Source organism: Myodes glareolus, chromosome 10 (genome assembly GCF_982192425.1).
Source record: "Myodes glareolus chromosome 10, mMyoGla1.1, whole genome shotgun sequence".
Lineage (NCBI taxonomy): Eukaryota > Metazoa > Chordata > Mammalia > Rodentia > Cricetidae > Myodes > Myodes glareolus.
This window is the reverse complement of record NC_142035.1, coordinates 45,349,087-45,376,301: the sequence shown is the minus strand read 5'-3', so window position 1 is coordinate 45,376,301 and position 27,215 is coordinate 45,349,087. Positions and strand designations below refer to the sequence as shown.

The following is a 27,215-nucleotide window of genomic DNA, read 5'->3' as shown; positions in this document are numbered from 1 at the left end:
AGGCCAGAAGAGGGCATCAGACCTCTTTACAGATGGTTGTGAGCCACCATGTGGTTGCCGGGAATTGAACTCAGGACCTTTGGAAGAGCAGGCAATGCTCTTAACCACTGAGTCATCTCTCCAGCCTCCTGAGCTGTATTCTGTCTGCAGAACTGTAAAACAAGCTCTACTGTCCCGGCTACCCAAAGGGCTGATGTGAGAATTTCATGGGAGAATCCTCTAAAACACAGGTTTTACCTATGCGGGACCGTTATCCAGTAAATAAAGAGGTGCCTTCAGCATTCAGCTGGCAAAGGCTGAGGCCTTGGCTCTTCCTTCCTCTGGATATGTATGTCTTTGTTTTCTGGTGGGTTTTCAAGATCTAGAAAAGGATATGCAGGCCACATAAAGGACAGGACAGGAAACCTGATGGCCCGTCAGTGAGGGAAGAGCTGAAAACACAGGTTAAGAAAGCACAGGTTCTAAGCTGACCTCTTAGGACTCAAGGTCAAGCACTCTCAAAGTGCCTGGAGGAGCTAGAACATTGGTGTGCAGATGTCCAGGCTGGACCTGCTTGGATTCTTCTTCCATAGCAGAGAGAACGTTTGCCTTTAAACAGACAGCAGGCCAGATAAGACACAACTGAACTGTATTCAAACCCATATAAAACTCAATTTTAAAAGTCACATAAATAATACAATACATATTTCGGCATTCATGGCAGATAATACAGCAAATGGTGGTGGGGGCACACATTAATTTAAAGTTTCACTGAGGACAATGACCTGACCTTTTGTACCCACGTGCTATAAAGAAGGGAAGGAGGAAGAAGAACCAAGCTGTTTCTTGGAGCAGTGGCCTTTAAAGTTTCCTTCTCACACCAATGTATTCCCTAGAGATGTTGTGGTGAAGCCACAAGAGAAACACTACTCAAAACTGGTGAAGTTTGGATAGAATGTAGCCAATGCCTCTGAGAATTTCATGGAAATGTCAGCCAACTATGAAAAGTTAAGGAGGGACTGACCTGACGGCCTGGGTTTGGGTAAACTAAGCAAGCAGAGCTGTCATTGGCGACATGTAATCAAGGTGACATGTAATCAACGAGGTCGCTGTGACCAGGGCCTGAAAGATGTGTCTAGACTCTAGCCTGAAAATGGTTTATGTTTGGGAGAGGGTCTCAGTATGGTGTCCTGACTGGCCGTGGACTCACAGAGATCTGCCTGCTTCTGCCTCCTGAGTGCTGGGATTAAAGATGCGTGGGCTACACCTAGCCTCCCATCTAGGTTCCAAACAGTAGAGTCCAGGACAGCAGAGGAGTAACCACCACTGTGCTCACTGCGATCATTTAACAATGGTGTCTGCATACAGCTTTCCAAACTAAGTTCTTTGTGATGGGAGCCAGAACTTCCAAATGCCTAAAGCATTTCTGGGCTAAGTTGAGTCCCAGAAATTGAGCTTGAAGGCTCATGAACCCACATCTCTAAGGAGAGGCTGAAAGAAACCTCCAGAAGGTTCCTCTGGCTCAGGACTGTGGCCTCCAGCCAGGACTGTCTCCTGACTCCTGGGATTGCAGAACTCTCACTTCCCAGGTGGCTTTGTTGGGAAACAAAGCAACAGCTGAGGCTTAAAGCACTCTGGGCTCCAGCCAGGTCCCTGGAGAGTGCCGCCTCGGAGGTTGGCAGAGTTCAGGCAGAGCCCTTCCTCTGTCTGTGTGGTTTGAATTCATGTGGAAGGAGAAAGGCTGTGCGTGAACAGAAGAAAACATCTCCCTTTCGCTTTGGTGCTGCGTCCCACCTACTCAAAACCCACTCATTCCCTCTTGCTGGAAAACCAGAATGTGACATTCAGGCAGCTGCCAAGGACTGGAGCAGGGCAAGGATGACTAGCAAAAAAGCAGCCCCCAAGAAGCTGTTGTCGCCTCGGGATGAAGCTGAAGCTGGTTAGGGAAAATGCCAAGAATCGTAGACACAGACTCCACACCCAGAGCTCCGCTGAGGGGACGGCCACTTCTCATCACGCAGAGCAGCCAGGGCTCTAGAGGCAGCCAGTCATTAGTTCACAGAACTTCAGCATGGTGGGCTCCAGGAACAGGCCTGCCCTCCTTTCCTTACCGCGGTTGGGATGGAGGCCTGAGATTGGATTCTGAATCCTGTCAGGGGTGCTTTTGTCTTTCGGAGTCATTTTTAATTACGTGTGTGTGTGTGTGTGTGTGTGTGTGCTGCGTGTGTGTGCTGCGTGGCATGTGCATGACTGTACAGGTGCACATGGAGTCTAGTAGAAGGAATCGGATCCCTGGAGCTAGGCGCTGGGAACTCAGTTAAGGTCCCCTGGAAGAGCAGCAAGCCCTTTACCTGCTGAGCCACCTTTCCAGCTCCGCAAAAGGTGATTTTCATTAACAGAGAGCTGGGCCTGTTTTCTTAAGACCCAGTCCAGAAGAGAAGTCATTGAGTTTTACTTCCATTCTGTTGAGTCATGGATCTTGGCTAAGAATGGGCTTTCCTGTATCCTTTCAGTGCACGTCTTTAAGAAGGACTTCAATGTGTCTATGGGATTCCCGAGGAAAGGGGCTTCAAGTGTCAGCAATAATGTGAGGACCATTGATTAGGCCAGATGGCCAGTGGTCATCTAACAGATGTGACAGTCCCTGTAGACTGATGATGCTGAAGACCGCTGTAACCCTGATCCGCCCCACTCATCTCTTTGACCTCCAGAGAAAAGGCGTGTCCAGACTCCATTTGTCATCTTGGCAAGATGAGAGCCATGATCGCTTTTGTCAAGGAAGGACCCGAATTTTCAGAATGAGATGTGGACTTGTGACACATCGCTGTGACCCTTCTGTTCTCACCGCTCACTTATCGTGAGGCACATAAGTCGAAGGTCAACTGCTAATTACGTACATGTGCTTGCAAAGCCCCAGAACTGGAGAACCAACCGTGTTGGGCCTTAGAGCAGTCAGAGTAGCACCCCTTCTCTCCCTACCCAGTATATAGGAAAGCAACAGGAGCCCAGTGTACTGCTGGCCTTTCCAGGCACAGTCAGGCAAGGGATGTGCTCGCAGTGAGTTCAGATGAGGCAAGGAGCTGGGCATCTGGTGGTAAGCATACGTTGTGTAAGTCTGGAATCTACACACTGGGAAAGGCACAGGTCCTATCCATCCTGTGAAGGTCTCCTAGATCCACAGAAGCCACGTAGGCCTACTTCACTTCAGTCCTGACCGCCAGTCAGTTTGTGAAAGAGGTCCTCATCGAGCGTTTCATTTTGGTCCTTGGATCGCGTGGACAGGAAAATGTAGCCCCCGATGTACTCGTGCACAATCTTGCAATCGGCACTTAGGCAGGTGAACGCGATGGAGACATTTTGGTCAAACTCGATTGCCACCTGGAAAAGTAAGCCATGGATAACCTTAAACCCTGACAAGGAAGGTCAAGAAAGCAGCCGTTAACGCTGGAGACAGTCCCCAAAACACACAGAAAACGGGCTTTCTGAAGGATGCCTTGCCTCTTTGCGCCCCCTTGTGGTATTAGCTCTGATGCGCGTCTTTGCTCTTTTAGAGGTAAGAAAGTCCCAGTCACTCTGTGTGGAGGGGAAAGAAGCATTGTGGACTCTCTTTTTTTTTGTTGTTGTTGTTGTTTGTTCATTTGCTTTTTAGAGACAGGGTTTCTCTGTGTAGCCTGGAACTCACTCTGTAGACTAGGCTAGCCTCAAACTCAGAAATCCGCTTGCCTCTGCCTTCCGAATGCTGGGATGAAGGGTGTGTGCTAACTAGCTTTTAACCACTGCTGGCTAGCTTTGTGGACGCTCTAACATGAGGTCTCACTGTGTGTAGCCTAGGCTGGAAGTTCTGAACTTGCAGCGATCCTCCTGACTCAGACTCCTGAGTTCTATGATTGTAGGTGTGAGTCACCGTTATGGAGTGCACATTCTTTAATGGAGAACAGAAGGCCTGCCTTAGCTGTCCAGCAGAGGCTGCCCGTTAGCATTTCCTACATGGACGTTATAAGGCCCATTCCCACCCTGGGAATTCCCCGCAGAAATTTAAAAACTAATGACGCTCAGTTCCCGCTCCTGGGCAGTAATATTAAAATGCTTTAAGATCTAGTTTCTGACCTTCATTCTATGCATGCGTGACCAGACAGGTAATCTTGCTGAGGGGAATCCAGCATTCTGAAAAGTAGTGTGGGTCTCTCACTGTTCTCTCATGCTGCTGGTTCTCACGTAGGAAAATGAGAATGTTAAAGGAGTAACGAAGATCGAGTCTTATGGGTTTATTTTGGTGTGCGTTGGGGGTGTGTGTGGGTATGCGCGTACACCTGTGTGCACCCCTGTGGGGGCCAGAGGACAGGATCAAATGCTTTCCTCTATCGCTCTCTACTGTCCCTTTAATACGGGGTCCCTCGTGGAACAAAAGCTCCATGTTTGAGTTAGCTTGGCTGTGCAGCAAGCTCCTGGGATGTCCTGACTTCACTCCTCAATGCTGGGGTTACGTGCGTTTATAGTCATGCCTAATGGTTTCCATGGATGCTGAGGATTGAAACCCAGGTCCCTTGTGCATGTACAGCATGCGCTCTTAACCACTGAGCCACCACACCATCCCCAAGACAGACTTTTATATCAGCAACAGCAAACTCTTCTGCATCATCAGCCGGATTCTAAGGCGCTTCTAACTTTATCTAGAATTTTCTATGATGTATGCTTGGCATTGGCCTAAATACAGTTCCTAGTATGTAAAGTGATGACAGCCGTTATGCTGCTGTGGGCTCAAGAGCTCATCCCACGGGACAAGGCTTTTTGGGCATCTCTGAGTATCTCTGTTGTCCTCTTGGGCCTGGAATGTTCTCTGGGTAGGCAACTGAGCTGCTGGGTCCACAGGCAGGCTGAGCTCTTGGCAGTTAGAGGAAGCTTTCTTGGCTTTGTTTTGTGCAGGGTTTCATCTAAGGTGGTTTCTGCCAAGCAATGATTGTGCTAAACCATATATAATCCTAAGGGGAGTTTATGAAACGGAACAAGCTGTACAGCACTTTTATAATCTGCCTGCAGGAGAAGTCTTCATAGAGCTACGTCAGTTGGCAGCGTTACATGAATACCTTTGGGCCTAGATTTGCTAGGAAATGGCTCAGAAATGTATGCTAGCATTTCAAGAGGCTGTTACCACATGTTTCTGGCTCATGAGTACTAAATACAAAGGCAACTTAAAGAAACAGAGTAGGGCTGGAGAGATGGCTCAGAGGTTAAGAGCAGTGACTGTTCTTCCAGAGGTCCTGAGTTCAAGTCCCAGCAACCACATGGTGACTCACAACCATCTATGAAATCTGGTGCCGCCTTCTGACCTGCAGGTGTACATACAGGCATAACACCATATACATAATAAATAAAAAAATCTTTAAAAAGAGCAATGGAGATCTCTGAGGATGCATGCTTATGGGTCAGCCTGTATTATCAGACGCTCCCCGCCCTCACCTGCCGGATTTCCCAGTTGACGTTCCACTGCTTCATGTTGGCGAATCTCCACGTTGTAACTGGAATCCCGGTGACTGCGTCGATTCTAATCAACCTGTTGTAGGAAACTCCCAGAATGTCATCTTTCTTGCTTCCTTTAAATCTGGAAATGACAGTAGTAATTAGGAGAGCAACTGTTATTCACACATAACTTCTTTAAAATAACTTACCGTTGTTGTTTGTACACGTGATGTATATGTGTGGGTGCAGAGCACACATGTGAAGGTCAGAGGACAACTGTCTGGCATCAGTTCTGTGGGTTCCAGGGAACTCTGGCCGCCAGGCCTGTACAGCTTTTACCTGCCAGGCCAGCTCTCTGCCCCCACATACAGTTTCTCAAAGGTGACCTTATGACATTTCTGAATTATCTCAGTAGAAAAGACAGTAAGCAATCTGCTTTGAGAGGAGGGCACTTTAGCTGATGCTCAGTTCCCGCTCCTGGGCAGCAATATTAAAATACTTTAAGATGTTAGATCTAGTTTCTGACCTTCATGCTATGCATGTGTGCCCAGACGGTTAATATTGTTGAGGGCAACCCAGCATTCTGAAAAGTAGCGTGGGTCTCTCACTGCGCTGTCTATGGACACAATTTGGAGAACCGTACTTTATATGCTAGTCAGAGTCTTTGTACCAGTGCAGATTAACAATGTCGGTGTCCCGGACTATCGGGCTGAACTTGGACAAATTACATAACTCCATTTTCTCATCTGTAAACTACAAGAAGGTAATAATGGATGAGACACACACGAGACATTCAGAACCAGAATGATCTTTGGTGACCCACAGGAACAGTGTCTTTCTGGAAAGGCTGGGGGACACGATATATCTGTTTGCTAGGGCATCTGTCTGGAAACCCAAAACTCTATAAAGGCACACATGGGTCACATCGTGAGACACATAGCAGGGAGAGAAAGGACATGAAGGGAGGTCGCAGGTGGCACAGACTCAGGAGCTGAGATTCTCCTGTCGGTTTGGGACAGGTGGTTAGCCTAAAAGAACAAAATTTCCTTATAAAATCTCAACATTTCCTTCCCTATATTTAGCTGAGTTTCAGGGAGGGTTGAATCACTAGCAGAAGGTATGGAAGATTCTCAAGGGCAGCCAGAGTACTGGGGCCCTTTGTGAAATGGAAACACGCTAAAACAAGAAGAACTTGACATTCTGAGAACAGAGTAGGCTTCCGGGAAGCCGTCGATGGCTGAGGGGAAAGTGAAAGGCACACGGACCCCGGAATTACCTGACCAGGTAGTAGGTGAGGCCGAACTCCGGTAAGGACTGCCATGCCTGGATGAACTGCAGCTTGGCTTCCACCAGAGGCATCTGGGCCACGTTATGGTGAGCTTCCAGGATCCGGGCCGCCAGCTAAGCAGAAACGGGAGGCGTCAGTCCCTGCTTCACACTCGCGGATTACTTTCTAGTCATTCGCCTCGCTCTTGATCCCCAGTGAGAGCCGAAAGCACAGGGTGCCACTGAACTCTGCGCAGGTGGCCCATCCTATCCACTGACTACGTAGTTAATTCGCTTTCTCCCTTTGGCAGAGTTGTGAAAGTCACTGAGTAGGAGGAGGGCCAGCTCAGTCAACACACACACCCTTCTAAGGTCTGTGCATCTGGTTCTCTTTTCGCTGGTGATTCCACAGGAATAGGTTCACCCTGTGCCATCTCTAACCCACTCTATGGGAGCATAATTTTGTTCCTTTTTTTTTTAAAAAAGATTTATTTATTAATTATTTATACAGCATCTGCCTGCATGTATCCCTGCAGGCCAGAAGAGGGCACCAGACCTTATTACAGATGCTTGTGAGCCACCATGTGGTTGCTGGGAATTGAACTCAGGACCTCTGGAAGAACAGTCAGTGTTCTTAACCTCTGAGCCGCCTCTCAGCCCCCCTCCCCCATAATTTTGTTCTTAATGGCTTTGTCCTTAATTAAGTTAAACTCTGAACTTTTATATTCAGTCAGCAGTAAAATAATCTCTAACAAAATCAACAGTAACTGTTCCATCATCTACTTCCCAGGGCACTGTCAAATTTCTCCCTTAGCCTAATTTTCATGATGATGGTCTTAACTGAATGGAGTCCCTCCTTCTATTTTAGAGTGTTAATTCCTGCATATAAACAACCAAGCAGGTGAGAACCTGTTTAGACTTGTGCTTTTTTGCACAGCGAGGCGATACTAGACATTCCGGGTTCATATCCATGCTTTCGATACTGGAAGCCGCTGGAGGCGATGTGTTCCGGTTTTTCATCTTCAGAAACGAAAGGATGCTGAAGACCTCTGTCTGATAGGAGCTGTCTGCCATGGTTTTACCCTTTGATGCCAAGATGCAGGCTGCCATCCACCGGGCATATTGATCCTCCTGAAACAAAGGCAAGAGGGCTTAGAAGCAAGTTCACCAGGGGAACTACCTTGTCATAGACCAGCAGAGACTGGCTCCGTTGTCGATCTTAGCCAAAGGGGTGAGAGGCAACAGAGGCCTCGAGCTATGATACAAAACTATTGTTCTCAATCAAGGAAAGATGTGATGTGGCACAGGCTCTGAGTGACCGCCACCCACTGAGGGGAACACTCAGTAAGAGCTTTCAAAATGTGTTTTTTTTTTTCCACCAGGAACTTTGTGTGCAAAAATGATGCGAGGAGACAAAGAAGTCCTGAGCAGTGCAGACAAATGAAGCCCCAAATTTCCCAAAAACTTCCTAGATACTATTTTCGCCTTCATACCGTGGTGACATACGTGACGAAGAGCACCCCTCTCCAGCCTTATGTATTATTTGTATCCTCATCTATTCTAGGTAAAAAAGATTCTAATTCTAAGGAGGCAATCAGGGCCTTGGATGGGATAGGAACCAGTCAGTGGTAGTTTCTGTTACTCTTCAACGCTTGCACCAGACATCCTGAGACCCAGAAGAAAGTCAGCTCAAACTGAAACAAGGAGCCAAGCTTAGGTAGACCTGTAGTTCAGTAAGATGCAGCCAGTTACTATCAGCCTGGAACATCAGACTCCCCCACTGGACATTCAAACGCTTTCAGAACATTGGGGCAACACTACTTACCATGTCTGTTCCAGAGCAGCGGCTTGAGACACTACCTCTACGGGGCTACTGTCTCCCACAGTTCTACAGAGAAGCCTTCGATTTTGCAGGGAGGTGAAAACATGGTTCACAATCACTCTTTTTCCCTTTCAGTACAAAACTCAGTACATCACATAGAGTATATAGTATTTACTATGGTGTAAGTGTTGGGTTGGGCAATTTAGCCTATGTGTAGGCTAATGTATGTTCTGAGCATGCTTGAGGTAGATTTAGCTGGGATCTTTGTAGGTTAGGTGTTTAAAGTGCAATTTTGACTGAACGATAATTTTAATTTGCTATGTGTTTATGGGATCGAGTCCATTATATGTACATCAACAAGCATCTGTGTGTTTTGCTCTTAGGATTCAATTTTTTTATTTATTCATTTATTTGTGTGTGTGTGTGTGTGTGTGTGTGTGTGTGTGTTGGGGGTGGGTGCATGTGTATCCTGATGTATGAGTGGAGGAGATCAAAAGACGACCTAGGGGAGCCAGCATTTTCCTTCAGCTGTTGAGTCCTGAGGATCGAACTCAGATCATCCTGTTTGGCAGCAGGCGCCTTTACTCACTGAGCCATCTCGCCAACCCCTGCTCTTTGTTTTAATCCAGAGGAACCGATGAGATTTCGTGGCTGTACTTACGTGGTCACACCTCAAATACACTTCGTTCATCCCATCGGCGACGGGGATTAGTAACTTGATTCCAAATTTTCTCCCGGCCACATTCACATCTGGTGCAATCTCACAGCCTGATGAACAAAAATCAGGTGGAAACTGAGGCCTGGAAAATCTGTTGTAAAAAATACCCCCGTACATCTGCAGCAAAGACTTGACCATAAGCCAAAGCCAGAGGAGCAGCCGATAACACTAATTTAAGGAACACTAAATAGGTTTATAAACAACATGGACAGAGAAAATGATTTTACTATTTTCTTTAAAAATCAATTGAATCCATTTAAAAGGATGATATTGGCTGTCTTGTAAAGAGAAATTATATGTGTGTGTGTGTGTGTGTGTGTGTGTGTGTATGTATTTTGAGACAAGATCTCAACGTGTCCCAGGCTGGCTTTGAATTTGCCGTGTAGCTTAGACTGGCCTTGAATCCATAATCCTCCTGCCTCAGAGGAATGTTAACCCTCTCCCTCTCCTGGTATAAATAAAAAAATTAAAAGGGAGCAAAGCAGAAGCGAATCTCTGCTGCAGCGACGGCAGAGCTGAGGTCACTGGCTGATCAGATAACCCAGGAAGCAGAGACACCAATATGCTCCTAGTCACTTCCAGCAATTAGAATGCGCACTGAAGTAACTAAGAATGAAACATAACATTTCTTGGCATTTCCTGTGTCCCCTCCCCCCATCTCTAGTGCTTAGGATCGAACCAGGGACCTTGCACAAATGTCCACGCTCTACCCTCAAGTCAAGCCCCAGCCTGGACACAACTATTTCTGAATCAGAAAGCCTAGCAGGCTGGGTGACAAGGGAGAGCACAGCACGGACCCCACGAGATGCCCATGTTCCACAGAGGAGCCGCTGTGACAAGCAGCGAGGCTCAGAGTTCTCCTGGATCCCATTGGATGCCACAGCAAGGCGCCAAAAGCTCTTACCTCTAATGTTTAGCTTTTCTATTGGCTCTCCTTGTTCAAGTTCCTTATTTTTAAAGTAGGCTATAGATGTGTCCTTAAAGACAAACCAGTATTGCTTGAAACCTTTTAACATTAGCTTCTTGGGCCTGCAAATTAAAGTACAGCAAATGTTTAAATACCAGTCAGAACTGCAGAACACATTGCAAATATTCAGCAGAGTAAGGCCTTGGGATAACATAGTCTTTATATGTTACCAGGCATATGAAGATCATACGGATCAGACCCAGTGCTGTACCACTGAACTGCACCCCAGCCCACTAACATATTAAAGCAAGAAGTGAAATGTTGCTGTGTGATGCACAAATTAATGCAAAGGCCCGGAAGTCAGAAGTCAGACCTCTTGAGTCCATGTTCTTCCTCCACCACTGTGGGACTCCTAACAGTGGGAACAGAGGCTATCTTCGACTCTTTTTCTGGCTTTTGGGACTCTGTTCCTCTTATTAGGTTACCTTGCGCAAACTTAATACAAAGGGGAGGTGCTTAGTCTTACTGCAGCTTGCTAAGCCATGTTTTGTTGATATCCATGGGAGGCCTGCCCTTTTCTGAATAGAAACCAAGGAGGAGAGGATGGGATGCGGGAGAGGGGAGATTGAAGGAGGACTTAGAGGAGGAAGAAAAAACTGAAGTCGGAATGTAAAATTAAAAAAAAAATTTGCCTTGTGGTGGCAATGGGAGCCTTTAATCTCAGCACTCAGGAGGCAGAGGCAGGCAGACCTCTGTGAGTTCAAGGTCAGCCTGGTGTACAGAGAGAGTTCCAGGACAGCCAGGGCTGTTTATTTAAAACCTGCCTTAAAAAAACTAAACCAACCAACCAACAACAACAACAACAACAAAAACCCATGAAGCTATTTTGGATACCTGCCTCCCTTATGAATGTGTAAGTACTTCCAGGCAGTAACACTGTATGACTAAAAACATTCTTAGATCTGCACAAAAATGTAAAGTGAGTAAAACATTAAGCCCATTTCAAGAGAGGAAGCTGTTACTTTCTCAAAGTCCAGTGGGTTTACCTCGGCTGCATTACTGAATCGTGATGCTGTGTAAGGGTTTGTCGAGACACAACTTTTAAATCCCAGCCTCACTGAAGTCAGTCACTTCGCTTAGGAAAGTTAAGTAGAATATATGGAATTTTAATATTTTTAATAAGTACGCTTCAAACTCACTGCAGCTCTTGAATTAGGCGATATCCAACATGGAAATATATGTTACCATGTTTTAAAAGTGTTCAGACCTTTTTCCTTTCCTTTCCTTTCCTTTCCTTTCCTTTCCTTTCCTTTCCTTTCCTTTCCTTTCCTTTCCTTTCCTTTCCTTTCCTTTCCTTTCCTTTCCTTTTTCCTTTTTCCTTTTCTGGTTTTGAGAACTGAACCAGGACCTGGCACACTGGACAGACACTCTGCCACTGAACTCTATCCTCAGCCATTATTGCGTTTGTAAAACTACCTTAGGGGGTGGGTGGTGGGGGGAATGAATGAGAAGAAAGTATAATGACACTTACTTAGGAAGGAAGCACAATGCATTACTGTGTGTGCCAGCTGTGGGTGGTTTGAAAGAAAATGGCCGCCAAAGGGAGAGGCACTATTAGGAGGTCTGGCTTTATTGGAATGGGCGTGGCCTTGTTAGAGGAAATGTGTCACTGTGGAGGTGGGCTTTGAGGTCTCTTATGTGCTCAAGCCATACCAGTGTCTCAGACCACTTCTTGTTGAATGCAGCTCAAGATGGAGGAATCTCGGCTCCTTCTCCAGCACCATGTTTGCCTGCACTCTGCCTTGCTTCCTGCCAGGACAATGGACTGAACCTCTGAACTGTAAGGGAGCCACCCAGCTAAATGTTTTCCTTTTTAAGAGTTGCCATGGTCATGGTGTCTCTTCACAGCAACAGAAACTCCAAGACAACAGTCTAAAACTTACTATTTTAGTACTGTAATCAGGAATGGTTGTGATTGAAGAGTTTTTAATTTTATTTTTTGACATGTAAAGAGTTTTGTACACTTAATATACAAATCTGGATGAATTTCAGGGTACCAGTGTGAAATCATCACCCTCAACGCCACATGTATGTTAGAAACCTGTCCAAGTTTCCTCGTGCATTGCTTATCACCATTCTCTTCAGTGCAAGAGCAGTTAGTTTTCTTAGCCGATTCCTCTTTGCCATGGAGACCTCCAGGACGTCCTTGTCTTGTACAGAAGCTCTGTATCCCCTAGGCCTCACCCATATCCTTGTTCAGATCACACCATCACGCTCCTTCTGCCTTCCACTTACGGAAATCTGCTGTTTTAGAGCTATGACAGTCGTCCTGGTTTGGTTTTTTTGAGACAGGGTTTCTCTGTGTGACGGCCCTAGCTGTCGGGACTTGCTTTGTAGACCAGGTAGGCCTTGAACTCACAGAGATCTGCATGTCTCTGTCTCCTGAGTGCTGAAATTAAAGGTGTGTGCCACCACCCTCGGCATTTGTCTCTTGAATACATGGCATGATTATCGGCAGCAAGGTAGCCATGGAAACATTGCAGAATATTTTAAAAATGTTATCTTTGGGGGCTGGAGAGTTGGCTCAGCAGTTAAGAACACTTGCTGCACCCACATGGTAGCTCACAATCACCTGCAACTCTATTTCCTTGGGTTTGGACACCTCTTCTGGCCTCTGTGTGGGCACCAGGTATGCGCGCGCGCGCGCGCGCGCGCGCGCGCGCGCACACACACACACACACACACACACACACACACACACGGATGCAGTCAAAGCACTCACATACATAAAATACAAAAAAAAATTAAGAAATGCCACCTTCACAACATTCCTATCTTTCAAAACCTGGTCATTCTATCACCATTGCACAATCACTGGTCCCTCCAGGGAGAAACAGTGTGTAAACTGCTTTGGAAGCATGTGGTGGCTTACAAGTGATAGTAAGTGTGGGATACTTGTTTTTGAAAAGTAAAGCCACCAGGCAGCAGGACACAGGTCGTTTTCAACACGTCATCCCTTTGTACAGCACTAGAATGCCTACAAGAAGAGGCTGCCTTCATTTGTTTCGTGATGTGCCGGCTATACTGTCCTCAGAGACTATGAAAACTAAATTTCTTTGTGAAATAATTTTACGTATTTTCTGAGGTTATAATTTGCCACATCAAATTACTCTTTCCCCTGAAGCTCTGGGTATCATCAGACTGATCAATTGTAGTTACACCTTCTCGTGCCATAGGAGAGACCCGAGACCATACCCTGTCAGCATAACAAAAGACCAAACAAAGCAACCCTAGTCACCCAGTGACAAATGACATCTTTGGACCCTTGCTTCTCATGGAGACTCCATTCACCAGTCAGTCTTTGCAAGGCCTTCTTTGCCTCTTGTGTGGTCAAAAGCAACTTGCATTTCTCTCAAGGCTAGGTGCCCTAGTGAAGTTTTGGTTTGTTAAGAAAAGTCAATAAACCATAAAGCGACACAGTGACTTCTTTGTTTCTTTCACCTTAGCACTCCTTGGCAGTATCACAAGGGTGGCAGTCACCCATTAAAACAAACAGAGACGGCAGAAGATTGACCAACACTGAGCAGGTGAATGGAGGCCCAGGAACGAACAGAAACAGACTGGGATTACACTGCCAAACAGCTCTCCGGTGGTGTCAGGGTCCCGAGCCTCCTAAGCAGACCCTAGCAGAAAGGCTATTGTGATATAGATGCTCGTTTTTGCTGACCTGTTCATGTTTATACCACTGGTCCGCGAGCATCTATGTGCCAGGCACCAGGCTACATTCTTCAAATGCCCCATTTGATCCAGTGCTCCCAACAAACTCAAGAAGAGGCATACCCCTACTTTACAGCTTGGGAAACTAAAGCTCAGAGTCGTAAAATCTCCACTCAAGGCGGCCAGTGCATGGGGCGGGGGTTAAGGTTCAACTCATTCAACAACTTTTGTGACAAAGCCCATAAGCCAGAGCCCGCCTTTGACCCATGAACCTGCCCGCTGGTTATACAATTACACCCAATCCCAGGCCCTACTTGTGGGGGTCTGCTACAAGGCATTCTTGTGCCCTTTCAACTTACTTACCTAAATAGCTTGAGATAATCTGCAAGTTTCGGGATATCGGTAATGTCCTCCTAAAGAGAAATGTAAGAATTACCAGCAGGAACCTTACAGACGGCATTTCCAGTCCACACCTGCCTCATGCAGCACGGCAATCACTTGCCACAGAGACTTTAAAATCTGAGTTAATTAAAATGAAATAGCACAAGAGACTGAGTTTCTTAGTTACATGAACCACAGTAATTATCTCTGGGGGAGGGGTGGGGAAGGGTGGAAACCGAATGAGGAACATGCAAGGGCTCCTGGGTAGGTGACAAAGTCCTCTTTCCCAATCCTGGATGGTGACTTGGTTGGCAATATTATTTTTTAATATGTATATGTACAAATACATATATTATATAATAATATATATACATATATTATATATACATATATAAAACACTTTTCTTTGTGAGGATAAGAATGTGAAAAGAAGTAAAACCAACGGATACTTCTTACACTTACACATCATTCAAGTTAAAAATTTGAGTTAGGAATGCAGATTTTTATGTATGAACAGATCTGCAATTTTTAAGTTCAAGTTGGCTACTATGGTAGCCTGATCACTGATTAAACTTGGCAGGAAACTGGTTCAAAGTTCATTCTGAAGTGGCCATTGAAGGCTGGCTGCAGCACACAAAACTCCCGGGGGAAGGAGGGAATTTCTCATCTGTCCAAGCAGGATTAACTTCCTGTTACACACTCAGTGTTGGTGGCAGGTGAAAAGGAACTACAATCTCTGCTCTGGTAGGCACTGGCCTTGTACGGGAAGCGTTTGCTCCCCCTTTGAAGTCAGTTACTGATAAGAACTCAGAACGAAAGCACAAGGATACTGTGACTCATTCTTAGCGCAGCCCCACTGCTTGGATTCAGTGTGGTTAAACCAGCAGTCATTCCCTTGATTGAAGAAGTTAAAACAAAAGAGCAGTGCCCAGGAAAAGAATCCAGCTAGAGGGGCATTCCAATGACAAAGCTGCCATTCAAGCGCCTATGGGAGAGGCAAGGGGTGAATAACTGGTTTTCCTTCTTAGGTATGACTGGAGGGGTTTAGCTCCTGAAATCCAAATTGTTTAGGAGTGTTTGATTCTATTCTAGACCAGTACTTCTCAACCTTCCTAATACTGTTGTTCACAGAGCATTCATACAGTTCCTCATGTTGTGGTGATGTCCAGCCATAAAATTATGTTCTTTTACTACTTCATAACTGTAATCTTGGTATGGTTATGAATCGTAAGGAAATATCTGATAGGTGACTCCTGCGAAAGGGCCATTCAACCCCCAAGGGGTCATGACCCACAGGTTGAGAATTGCTGTCCTAGAGACAGGCCTTCCCCTCTGTCAGCCTTACCCAGTGACAACGTCTGATCAGGCACCAGGCCCCAAGCTTAGCTGTTTTCTCATCCTCAGCCCCATGCTCTAGGCTGTACAGCCCTTTCTAGACTTGAAGCATCAAGGGCATGTTCTGTGCCAGTGTAGGGGAGCCCACTGTAGTTTTCCCACATACTGTGCCAGCTGATCCCCCAAAAGAAACGTAATACAAAAACTTTCATGGGTGGTGGTGAAATTATCTCACAGTCCCTTGCCTCGCTAGCCTGAGAGAAGCCAGTGCTTGTTCAATTTAAGCGGGTCATGCGAGCAGCGTAGTTTTCTTTTTGGAAGAAATGTTCTTCCGGTTCCAGCCTGCATTTGTCAGAACAAATTCTGAGTTACTGGAAGGTTCATACCAAAGTGTTATCCGCCTTCCCGCCTTCGAGGGTCACTTCCAAACTAGAGAGTGCGGCTTCCACTTCATCAACCTCAGACTTGGCTGCAAAGTCCTGGATTTCTGCACACAGTGACAGTTTGCTGATATGATACTAAAACACAAACAAGAGGTTTTAGTTTTTCTTAAGTTAAATTAATATATGCTTTTGAGACAGGATCTTGCCAAATTGTTCAGGCTAGTCTCTCTAGGTAGCCTAAGCTGCCCTTGATTTTATGATCCTCCTGCCTCAGTCTCTCACATGCTGGGATTACAGGCCTGCTCTACCTCACCTGGCTCAAGACAGAGGTTTTAGAAATGTTACAGCCACAAGTGGATCATTAACCATGTCTTCTTCTTTGAGGAGAATTTCCCTGGAATCCCGAACATCTGGAAGGAGGTCTGTCTATGCAGGAAAATGACATCCAACTGGGCTAATTTTGAGATTTAGATAGTTGGGGGTTAAACTTAGCTCTGTCTTGTCTCTGTGCATGTGAGAGGCAAGCAACGGGAAATGCAGAATAGATGCCTTATATAGTGTGTGCACACGTATAGATTGTGAGGAACATTTTTACACTGAAAATTACTCTCTTAATTTTCATTTCTGTTATCAAAGGAACAAATAGAAGGCTTTAACCAGACAAACTACAATTTTGTCCCCCCACCCCCGAGGAGAGCTGCAGCCCCCCACCCCCGAGGAGAGCTGCAGACATCCCTACAACCTGCAGGGCTGCAAAGATCAACATTTCTTCTTCTGTGCAGTCGATTTCCTCCAAGAGAACAGCCCACCTGGCTTGCTCGTAGAGTTGGTTTATTCGGACTGCGTCATACTAGAGAAAGACACAAATATATGTATGCGTGTGGGCATTTGTTTATTGTTCACAGTGCAAAAGTGTTTTTGCGTAACTGGGGCTATTCTTTGGGAATCACACGTTCTCGAGTCTAGCTCAGTCAACTTCCTGTTGCCCTGCTCCTTTGACTTTTGTGGTCAGAAGGAACTTTCCCTAAGCATCTCCCAGAGTTTCTTTAAGCAGTCAAATTAGTCCATCATCTGTGCCATGATTTTTGCTCTCCGTACCATGTTTCTTTTGAAAGTAAAAACACACACTACATGATCGATAGTGAAAGACGAAGTTGATCCCCAAACTCTGCCATTTCAATAAGAACCTGATGGGGAAGTTTAAAACGGAACTTTATACCAATTCATAGGTAAACTAGAAGATACAACACAACACTCAAGTGTTGACAAGACAACTTTGAAAAAGAATCACATTGAAAGAGACACTTGTACCACCAGACACCAAACACAGTAATCAGAATAGCATGTTACTGGTTTGCGATGGACACCAGTTACTACTACACATGTATGCACATTTACTAGAAAGTAAAAACATTATATAAAGCAATGGAAATGCATGAATATTCAAGGAACAAAAATCTAAAACAAAAAAAGTAACACCACTCCAAATTAACTGACCCGTGGATTAAGGAATTTAATCATACAAAACTTCAATGGGGTTCAACATCACATCAGTGTGATCGTTCGAACCTGAAAACAGTAACTAGGGGTGGAGAGGATGTGGAGCGGTCAGAACGAGAGTACACAGCTGGCTCTAACATGGGGCAGACAAAGCACTAAACACAGACTAGGAGCCAGCCATTCCTCTCCCTTAAAAAGGGGGAAGTAAAAACTTGGATACTTGGCACCTATTCACAGCATCATTATCCACAGCAGGCAAAGAGTTGAAGCAACATGAATGTCCATCAATGGACAAGTCGATGAGTCAAAGACAGTACGTGCACACAATGGGGCAGTATTCCATGTGGTGGTTTGAATGAGAATGGCCCCCATAGGCTCATATGTTTGAGTATTTAGTCCCCAGTTGGTGGAACTGTTTGGGAAGGGTTAAGAAGGGGGTCACCCCATTGGAGGAGGTGTGCCACTGAGGGTAGGCTTTGACGTTTCAAAGCCCATGCCATTCCCAGCTACCTCTCTCCTCTCTGCCTTCTGCTATGTAGCAGGACACAAGAGCTCAGCCACTGCTCCAGCACCATGCCTGCTAGCCTGCTGCTGCCACACTTCCCAACATGGTGGGCACAATTCCTCCTCAATTTGTAGAGTTCCTAATAAACTCTTTCTTCAATAAAATGCTTTGGTCATGGTGTTTTGTCATAGATATCAAAAAATAACTAAGATATTTGGTTTTTAAAAGGAAGGAAATTCTGTTTCATGTTGTAACATGGATGATTCCCAAAGATGAAATACTTGAAATGAGCAATAAGGAAGACTATTACATGATGCCACTACCATGCACTACCTAGAGTAGGTAGACTCATCCATCCAGAAAGTCAGAAGTAAAGTGTTCTGACCTCACTGGGCCTGGGGAAGGAGAAGAGAGTGACTGTTTAATGGGTGGCAGTCTGGGATGCTGAAAGAGTAAGGGAAATGGACATGGATAACACTTGCATTATGAATGTTCAGTAACACTGAGCTACCACTTACGACAAGATGATAAATGAATTATATGTGCACTATAAAGAATTAAAAAAAAGTCCAAATGTGCATGAGTATTCATAGCATTATAGCATTATTAATGACAGTCAAATGTGGATAAGGTTCAGATATTCTTTGATGAATTAATGAATATACATAGTATATCACATAATGAAACATTTGGTAATAAAATGAAATACTTGTATATACTAAAATATAGATGAACTTGGAAAACATGCTTTATGAAAGAGATTAGTCACAAAGTCCTGCATGCTCTATAATTCTATGTATCACTTTTTTTCATTTTTTTTTTGACACAGGGTCTCATGTGGCTCAAGTTAGCCTGTAAATTGACATGTAGCTGAGGATGACCCTGAACGTCTGATCCTCCTGCTTCCATGTCCTAAGCGTGAGAGTTAGAATTATAGGCATAGTGGTTCAGGTGATTGAACTCAGAGTTAGATGAGAACTCCATCAAATGAACTAGGTCCTCAGCCACAATAGGCAAATCCATAAAAACATTAGTTTGTTGCTTTTGCCTGGGGCTGGCAGGATTAAAAGGCAATCAGAATTGTGGCACAGGGCTTCCTATGGGGTCACAGAAGGTTGTGAAAATAGACAGCAGTTACAGTTGAACAATTCTGTGAATACATAAAAACGTTGATCAGTGCATATTCCGTAGGTGAATGCACAGTCTTTAATGGGTGAAGGAAGCCTTCTGTTCCCCTTCCGATCTCCCCTTTTCACCTTTCTCTCTTCCTCCTGTTTTTACTCTCTTTCTGGTATTGGGATTGAGTCTAGAGTCTGAAGCATGTTAAACACATGCTCTACAACTGAACCCCACTCCCTGGCCTGAGGATGAGGTTCTATGTAAGACAAGATACCTAAACGTTATGATGTATAAAGTAGACTTGACAACATAGAATTAAACATCAACAGTGAAAAATCAAGAGGTCATACATTCATCAGATAAAGATCGAAAGACTGTATTTCATTAAATAGAAGAGACAATATATTCATTAATACAAACCATTCCTATGAATGGATATAAAAATCAGAAAATCTAAGAGAATGTAGAACAAACAGAAACAGGTGTTCCACAGAGAAAACCAAATAGCCATTTAAACACCGGAAAAGATGCCCAACCTTACCAAAAAAAATTAGAGGATTCAAACTAAAACAAGACGACAGAATTCCTCTCTCCCCATGAAACCATGTGAGTCATGTCTTTATTTTCGTCTCCTCTACACCGGTCCAGAGAGAGATAGTTTATGTTGGAGTCTGGTCGACAGAAATAATTTAGAGTCTGAGCTAGCACCAGACCCCGACAATACATGGATACAGGTGTGGTGGCACATGCTTATCATTTCAGATACAAGGGATCTTGAATCAGGGGGATCATTTGATCACAGGAGTTAGAACCGGTCTCCTCTTAAGCAAAAAAAAAAAAACAAAAACAAAAAACAATCAAAACTCCTAGGCAGTGGTAGTGCACACCTTTAATCCCAGAACTCAGGAGGCAGAGGCAGGGAAATCTGAGTTTGAGGCCAGCCTGGTCTACAGAGCAAGTTACAGGACACAACTGTGTGGTATGAATGCATCACGATATAGTCACACAATTCTCTACTGATAGTTCCCAATCTTTTCTTAAAAGCATTTATGCAGTCATAGCCTATAGTAGTAATGTATAAAGTTACATAAATATTACTCTGCTATAAAGAGTAGATTTGCAGGTCAAAGTAGAGTTGTAATTCTGATAGATATGGCTACACTGCTTTCTACAGAGGCTAGATTAATTTATATTTTGACTTACAATCACTGTGTAGGACCTACCCTGGATTTTATTATTTATTCAATTAATTAAGAAATATGCGTATTATTATGTCCAGTTTGAAAAAGATTTTGCACAGTATAGTTCATTGTTTCACATGGTAGACTTATGCATCTGCTTTACTGTCTGATGGGTTTGGACTCCCTGTGTGCAACTTAGTTCATGGATAATAATAGTTGCTTTATAAATATGTGAATAAACAAACAGATGGGGAAACATTTGAATAGACAAAATGGGGCCAGAATACTGACTTAGCATTTAAAACTGACTGAATATAGTTTCTATTAACATTTATCTAGTTTTGTGAACCATTTCAGTTAGGTTATTAAAACAGAAAGCACAGAACAACATAGGTTAGTTGGGAACTAAGTGAAGAAAGACTCACGTTGAACTAAGGATCAGACTTAAAAATGAAATCACAAAATCTCCAGCAACGGGCATGAGAAAACTCCTTTTGACTTGTTAGTCAGGGGAGTTCAAGAGACTCATAAAATAATATAGGCTATAGATGTCATCCTTGGTTGCTCCCAGAAGTTGAAGGTAAGTCCTTGTTGATGACACTACAAATTTCAGCCACAGGACTCTCAGGGTTATGAACTGGATATGACCTGAAAACCTCCCTCCTGGGGCACAGCACCAGAAGGTGCTATGCAAAATGTCAAGGAAGAAAAGAAATTAAAACTCCTACCCCGCTGTGGCATCTAGGAACCATGACAATGACCAGCATGGTGAGATATTCCTAATGGTGCAATAGTGGCACTCTTATCTTGGCAGTAACCAACAGCTCTCCAAAGAGACTTGAGTCTCAACCGGAGAGAAATCACGCCTGGTACTGGAAACTCAAGAGAACCTACTTCTGACACCTTCTTAAACCAGTATAATCCCTCACTTCAGTCTAAATATCCCTACACCCACAGATATTTCTCATTCCTCATCAAAGAAGATTCTTTTTGCCACAAATGGAGACCACAACTGGTTTAAAAGCAGAGAACAATTAACTACGGGGTGCCAGACGCAACTGATACATCTACAATACATCTCCTACACCTAAGGCCCAGAAAGCTCTGGAAGATTGTAAGAGCCAGATACCAGAAAGTCTGCTATGAGACTATGTCTTCCAGATATGACAGAGAAGACATACCCACCAAATCTCAACAATACAGCTGCCCATACAAGATCTGTACAATTCTAATAACAGTTGATATCTCAGCGTAGATGGGTGAAGTCTCATGGTGCCTCATCCATAGAAGATGATCAACAAACCATCAATGTCTACTGGGAGAGAGAGAATTAGTCTTCCTCAGGGATGAGTCCCTTAATCAGCTATCCAGTACCAAGTGATCTGCCCTAAATATCTCCTAACAGCACAAATGGACCTAGCAGATTGACTTACATATTTATTCATATATGTGTCATAATAATAGTGGAAAAAGAAAAATATTTTACTTTAAGCTAAATACTACTTTTTTTTTTTACTTTTTGTATGGTAGAAATATTTGCAATTTATAAAGTGCTTTTAAAACAGCAAAAAAACGAAATCACAGAAATGTATAATTTGTATTTAGTAGACAATGCAAAAAAAGAAAGCATAATTAGTGTTCATTAAGGACCTTAAAAAAACAAAGCAAAGCAAAACAGTTGCTTAGGAGAGTGACATGTTCATCATCCCAGAACACTTTTACTGAAAAGACAAAATTTCCTGTTTTGTCACAATTTACTGGGAGTCATGCATTCCACACACAGGACAGACCCATCAGCTTTCAGCTGGGCAGAGTTTTCCATAGAAACGACAGCAATAAGGCTTGGGGGGGAGGTGGTCCCGTCAGCAAAGTGCTTGCCGAGCAAGCATGAGGACCTGAGATCAGATCCCCAGCACCCAGCATTGTTGGTGGTTCTCTCTGTAGTCCCAGAGATGGGCAGGACAGGAGGTCCCAGAGGCTTGCTGCTAAGCAGTCTAACTAAATTTGGTGAGTTCGGCGTTCAGTTAGGGACCTTGTCTCAAAAATAAGGTGAGACTAGTAGAAGACGACGCCTAATGTTCACTTTGGCGTCTATATGTGCACACACATGCACACAGACACATACATGTACATGTAAGCGCGCGCGCGCGCACACACACACACACACACACACACACACACACCCCTAAAAAGAAATAAGGAGTGAGGAGATTTTTTTATTTTTTGGAAGAAGTTAAGTAGGGAAGTTAGGGAACTGAGATGGACTTTTGAAAGACAGACACATATCAACCAAGAAGGCAGAGATGTGGTTGCCGGGGGAGGAGTGTCGAGAAAGGTTGAAGGAAGTTCCTCACAGAAATGCTCAGAGCAGAGTGAAGACCAGCAGTAGGCGCATTTCCTGGGTGGGGCTGCTGCAGTAAGGTTGCCTGGCCCCCCCGGAGATGACAGTGTTTCATTTTGTATTTTCTACAAGGGCTCATTCCGCTGCGGATGCTCAACTCCACAGAATGGCTGGCTGGAAGGAGGAAAACCGTAGAAATCCAAAGGACTCATCTCACCCCTCATTAATTTTCCTAATAAGCTTTAGGTGAAGATTTGCCTTAAAATTGGAGTTGGTGATGAGCAGGGCTATTAGACAGATGATCCCTTTTCCTTAAGGGCATTTTAACACTGCAGCAGGGGGTCTTGTGTGGATCACCTTGTGGTCCTGGTTTGCTCCTAAGAACATGTCTTCAACATAGCACGGATACCTCCTTTCCTTCCTAAGCCATGGCAGACTCTAGCTCTGTGGGCACTTCACTCCCTTCTTGTTTCTGTGAACGTTGAGAGGCTGTGTGCACCATGCTGGGTACAAAGACCCCGGGCCACTCCTGCTAACGCTGTTTAGCCTGCTCTAGGAGGCAAAGAGGAAAGTTCAGAAGCAGGTATACCTGCTCCAGTCCAACCTGCAGGGAAGAGGAGCTCACGCAAATCAGCTCTGGCCTTGATAACAAAATGTAAAGTGTAGAACTTCCACACACACACACAACACAAAAGGAAAACAAAATGAAACAAAAGAAAAATTTCTTACTTTAGGATTCAAGTCAAAGAAGGTGTAGTATTTAAATCTTAATAGCAGTTGCTCATCCTCTTGAATGTTTTGTTCCATAAGGGATCTGGAGGAATCCAGCCAACTAGGAAACAAGAGGGTAGTATTTAAAAACCAGCCCACTTTTCCCATCTACCCACCATGCTGTGTTACAGATTGCATCTTACATAAATCCAAGAACACGGACAGAGTAAACCATATCAACAAAACCAGTGAGCACAAAATAGCTTATATTTGCTCTTTACCTTACAGTCCCCCACCTCTCCAGACAGGGTTTCTCTGTGTAACAGCCCTAACTGTCCTGGAACTTGCTTTGGATATCAGGCTGGCCTCAGACTCACAGAGAATCACCTGCCTCTGCCTCCCATGTTCTGGGATTAAAGGCATATGCCACCATACCTAGCTATGTTACAATTTTTATGATAAAAAGTTTTCTCATTGACATATGAAAGTGAAGGAGCTAGGAGTGCTGTTTGATAGTGTTTCCTTCCTCCCTCTCTCTCTCCTCCTCCCTTCCTTCTATCTTCCTTCCTGAATCTTACTATGTAGTCCAAGCTGGCTTTGGACCTGTGATCCTCTTACTTCAGCTTTCTGAGGATTATAGACATGTACCACCATATATATATATGTATATATATATATGTACATACATACATACATACATACATATGATGTGTGTGTGTGTGTGTGTGTGTATGTATTTACCACTCTGCATCCCCCGGCACTCTTTTCACACCTGCAACAGCTCGAGAGTCACAGACATGGATGGGAAGCCATCAAGTTATTTGAAGACAGTTTTCTCACCCTTTTAAGGCACTGAGATCACCATAGTCTGTGTACATCCCTTTTTCCTTTTAAAGTTAGCACTTTGAATTTTGCTAGGGAAGCATAATGCCCATGCCTAGTAATTAAAAAATTAGATAGCCCCCATTTCTTTAATACCTCTTAGTGTATGAACACCTGTTCAGACAGGAGAAAGATGGAGTCCTCCTTACCCTGCATTCATCTTGGCTTTGTCTACCAAAGATCGAGGCTGGAACATGTCAGCGAGCACATCTGCTGATGGAGGAGGTTGGCTGACGGCCAGAACACTGCAGTTTTGTTCCGTCAAAGGGCTGTCACCGAACCAAGTCATAGTAGATAGTGCTGGCGTCCCGTTGATGGGGTCATATATGGGTGTCATGGTCTTACTGTACAAGCCCGGGCTTACTGTGAGGCAGGCAAATGATAGGTGATCCGGGTTAGGAATCTTTAGAAGAAGATTGTACTAAAGTGAATTTTGATTTTAAAGGTATCAGGAGTCAGGATACTAGGGAGATCAGGTGCACAGGTAAAGATCTTGTCTGGACATTCCAGTCCTAGGATCCCAAAGATATATAAGTTTCCAAGAATCAACACAGATAAATGTTGGTAAGTCATTTCTAATTATCCAGAGTTTTCTATTTCTTGGTGTGATTAGCAAACTGAGAACACAGGCACAAAATGTCTCAGATAGCAAAGAGCTACATCTGCCACTTTTAAGAAGCCAATAGTTATTCTTATTAAGAACTGGTCACTACCTCTGAACACTGCTCAGATCCCTCTTTATTCTTTGTGTCTGAATAGACTAGATAAGAAAGCCCTTGATAGTACAAGAAAGTAAGAGACAGTTGTTTTGATACAGGTATACGTTTTAAAAATCTCTACCTGCCTTTCCTTTACAAGCCAAATGAAAGCATGTTTAAGAAAAAGCCTGTTAGCACACACCTTTAATCCCAGCACTCGGGAGGCAGAGGCAAGTGGGTCTCTGTGAGTTCGAGGCCAGCCTGGTCTACAAAGCGAGTTCCAGGAAAGGCTCCAAAGCTATAGAGAAACACTGTTGTGAAAAATGAAGAAGAAGAAGGAAAAGAAGAAGAAGAAGAAGAAGAAGAAGAAGAAGAAGAAGAAGAAGAAGAAGAAGAAGAAGAAGAAGAAGAAGATAGAGCCGCACAAAGACAAACTAGGAAAAGAGAAATATATTGAAATTACCCAAATTGTCTTCTTTCTAAAATGTACTTTATCACTTTATCATCCACAATTCATGGCTGGAAGTGCTAGTATTTTACAGCATAAGATATCCAATTAAAATTATGAGTTGCTAAGCATACCTAAGGTAAAAGTCTAAGTATAAAATAATTTCGAAATGTAACTATATATCTCCTTCTTAACTTGTCAGTTAATCCTTCAGCAGCATTGATCCTTCTTTGTTTGGAGAGAAAGTGGGGGGAGGGAGGAAGAGAGGGGAGACATAGACCGCTCTGCTGCTTTAAGGGTCCTAGGGGGGCTTCCTTAGGTCCACTTGTGCTGTCAGTTCATAAGCTGCTATATATATGGAAAGAAAGGGGCAGAGGAAGGGAGGGAAGGAGGGAGGGAGAGAGGAAAGGAGGGAAGGAGAGAGGAAAGGAGGGAGGGAGAGAGAGACAGAGAGAGAGAGAAAGGAGGGAGAGAGAGACAGAGAGAGAGGAGAGAGAGAGAGAGAGAGAGAGAGAGAGAGAGAGAGAGAGAGAGAAGGGGGAGAGAGAGAAAAAAGAGAGAGAGTGAAGTATTTATTGATTTTTCATTTGAGGTCTACAGTCACATTTGAAACAGCCCTGTACCTGGGGAACCCGAACTTGTTGAAGAGCTGTCCAGGCTCAGGACATCATCCATCAAAGAATCTTTACTACTTTTGTCTTTCTTCTTTTTCTTCTTAGAATAGTCACCAGCAGGCTTTAACAGTGAAAGTTCCTCGGGTCTTCTAATATCTAAAATAAAACAAAGTAAGAACTAACACAAACAAAAAGGGAGAACACTAAAAAGAAAAAGGATTCCTCCTGAGACTCAGCTGCTGGGTGTATTTGACGGGTCTTAGGGGATTGTGGTTGCAGATGGAAGCCGCTGCATCCCGTTTGAGGGGACAAAGACCCTCTAACTGGATAAGGACAAAGAGTAGCAGAAGGTTCAGTCTAGTGCAGTTTCTAGTTTGTGTTTTAATTTGTGATGAAGATGTTTTAAATACACCCAGAGCAAAGGGAACGGTGTAACGCCCTCTCTGTGTGTTTGCTATTCAACTCCAACCACCGCCAGCGCTGTGCAGCTCCTGTGCCCGCCACGGATAGGCAGTATTTCTCTTTTCCTTTGCTCCTTTCTCTGTCTCTCTCTTTGGTTTTGTAAAAAAACCACAAAGGGCCCCACATCCTTTTTTTTTTTCTTTGTGACAATTGACTCTGCAATCTTTTTTTATCTCCCCCACACAATGCCCATCATTTCCTGCCATCCCTGTAGAGGTGTCCTCACGTCCCACCTTGCCTCCTGGGTCTCTGTCATTTCATTGTGTGCCAACCTGACATACAGTATTGAGAGCATTTGTGTGTCTGTTAAGAGCTTTTGCTGGCGGTTAGCCATGTTCTGTGGTGGTTAGCCCTGTCCATGTGAGAGGATTTGAGCTCTCCAAAAAGGTGCTTTTGGTGGTAGGCTTCTTCACTCTCCTGGGGGACGACAGCCCAGAGGCTGTGTCTACACACTGCCTCTCAGAGGTCCTGGATGCCCTCAGTGTGACACTCTTAGTGGAAGCCAGATGTCTACAATCTCTCTTCCCTGTATCTGAATTCCACATGGTATCTCCAGGTATTGGGACCTCAGTTTTCGATTCCTTATCTCAGAGTTGGCTTCTGAAGAACTCAGCTGCGACAACCCTTCCTGAGTCATCCAAGAGAGCAACTGAGATCAGAACTGATAACCCACAGAACAACTTTAATCCAAGGAAGCGGTTGTTTTAATGGTCCTGGTACCGCTCCCTTAAGATTCTCTAATGGAGCCAGTTCGTGAACTGCGAGGCGCCCTGAGGCAAGAGCAACACG

At 44.3% G+C, this 27,215-nt stretch overlaps 1 protein-coding gene across 1 annotated transcript in view; it reads right to left on the bottom strand.

The window, feature by feature from the left end:
- Nucleotides 1-611: 611 nt before the first annotated feature.
- Fermt1 (FERM domain containing kindlin 1) overlaps nucleotides 612-27,215 on the bottom strand; it is a 34,299-nt gene continuing 7,695 nt past the window's right edge. Inside the window, exons 4-15 of the mRNA XM_048455409.3 lie at nucleotides 25,974-26,120; nucleotides 24,354-24,567; nucleotides 23,341-23,443; nucleotides 16,708-16,815; nucleotides 15,969-16,100; nucleotides 14,230-14,279; nucleotides 10,147-10,271; nucleotides 9,186-9,292; nucleotides 7,612-7,833; nucleotides 6,713-6,837; nucleotides 5,437-5,578; nucleotides 612-3,357 (exon numbers count right to left, since the gene is read on the bottom strand). Of these exons, the coding sequence (XP_048311366.2) occupies nucleotides 3,184-3,357; nucleotides 5,437-5,578; nucleotides 6,713-6,837; nucleotides 7,612-7,833; nucleotides 9,186-9,292; nucleotides 10,147-10,271; nucleotides 14,230-14,279; nucleotides 15,969-16,100; nucleotides 16,708-16,815; nucleotides 23,341-23,443; nucleotides 24,354-24,567; nucleotides 25,974-26,120 (1,649 nt within the window). The 3' untranslated portion in view covers nucleotides 612-3,183. The remainder of the gene's footprint in view (nucleotides 3,358-5,436; nucleotides 5,579-6,712; nucleotides 6,838-7,611; nucleotides 7,834-9,185; nucleotides 9,293-10,146; nucleotides 10,272-14,229; nucleotides 14,280-15,968; nucleotides 16,101-16,707; nucleotides 16,816-23,340; nucleotides 23,444-24,353; nucleotides 24,568-25,973; nucleotides 26,121-27,215) is intronic.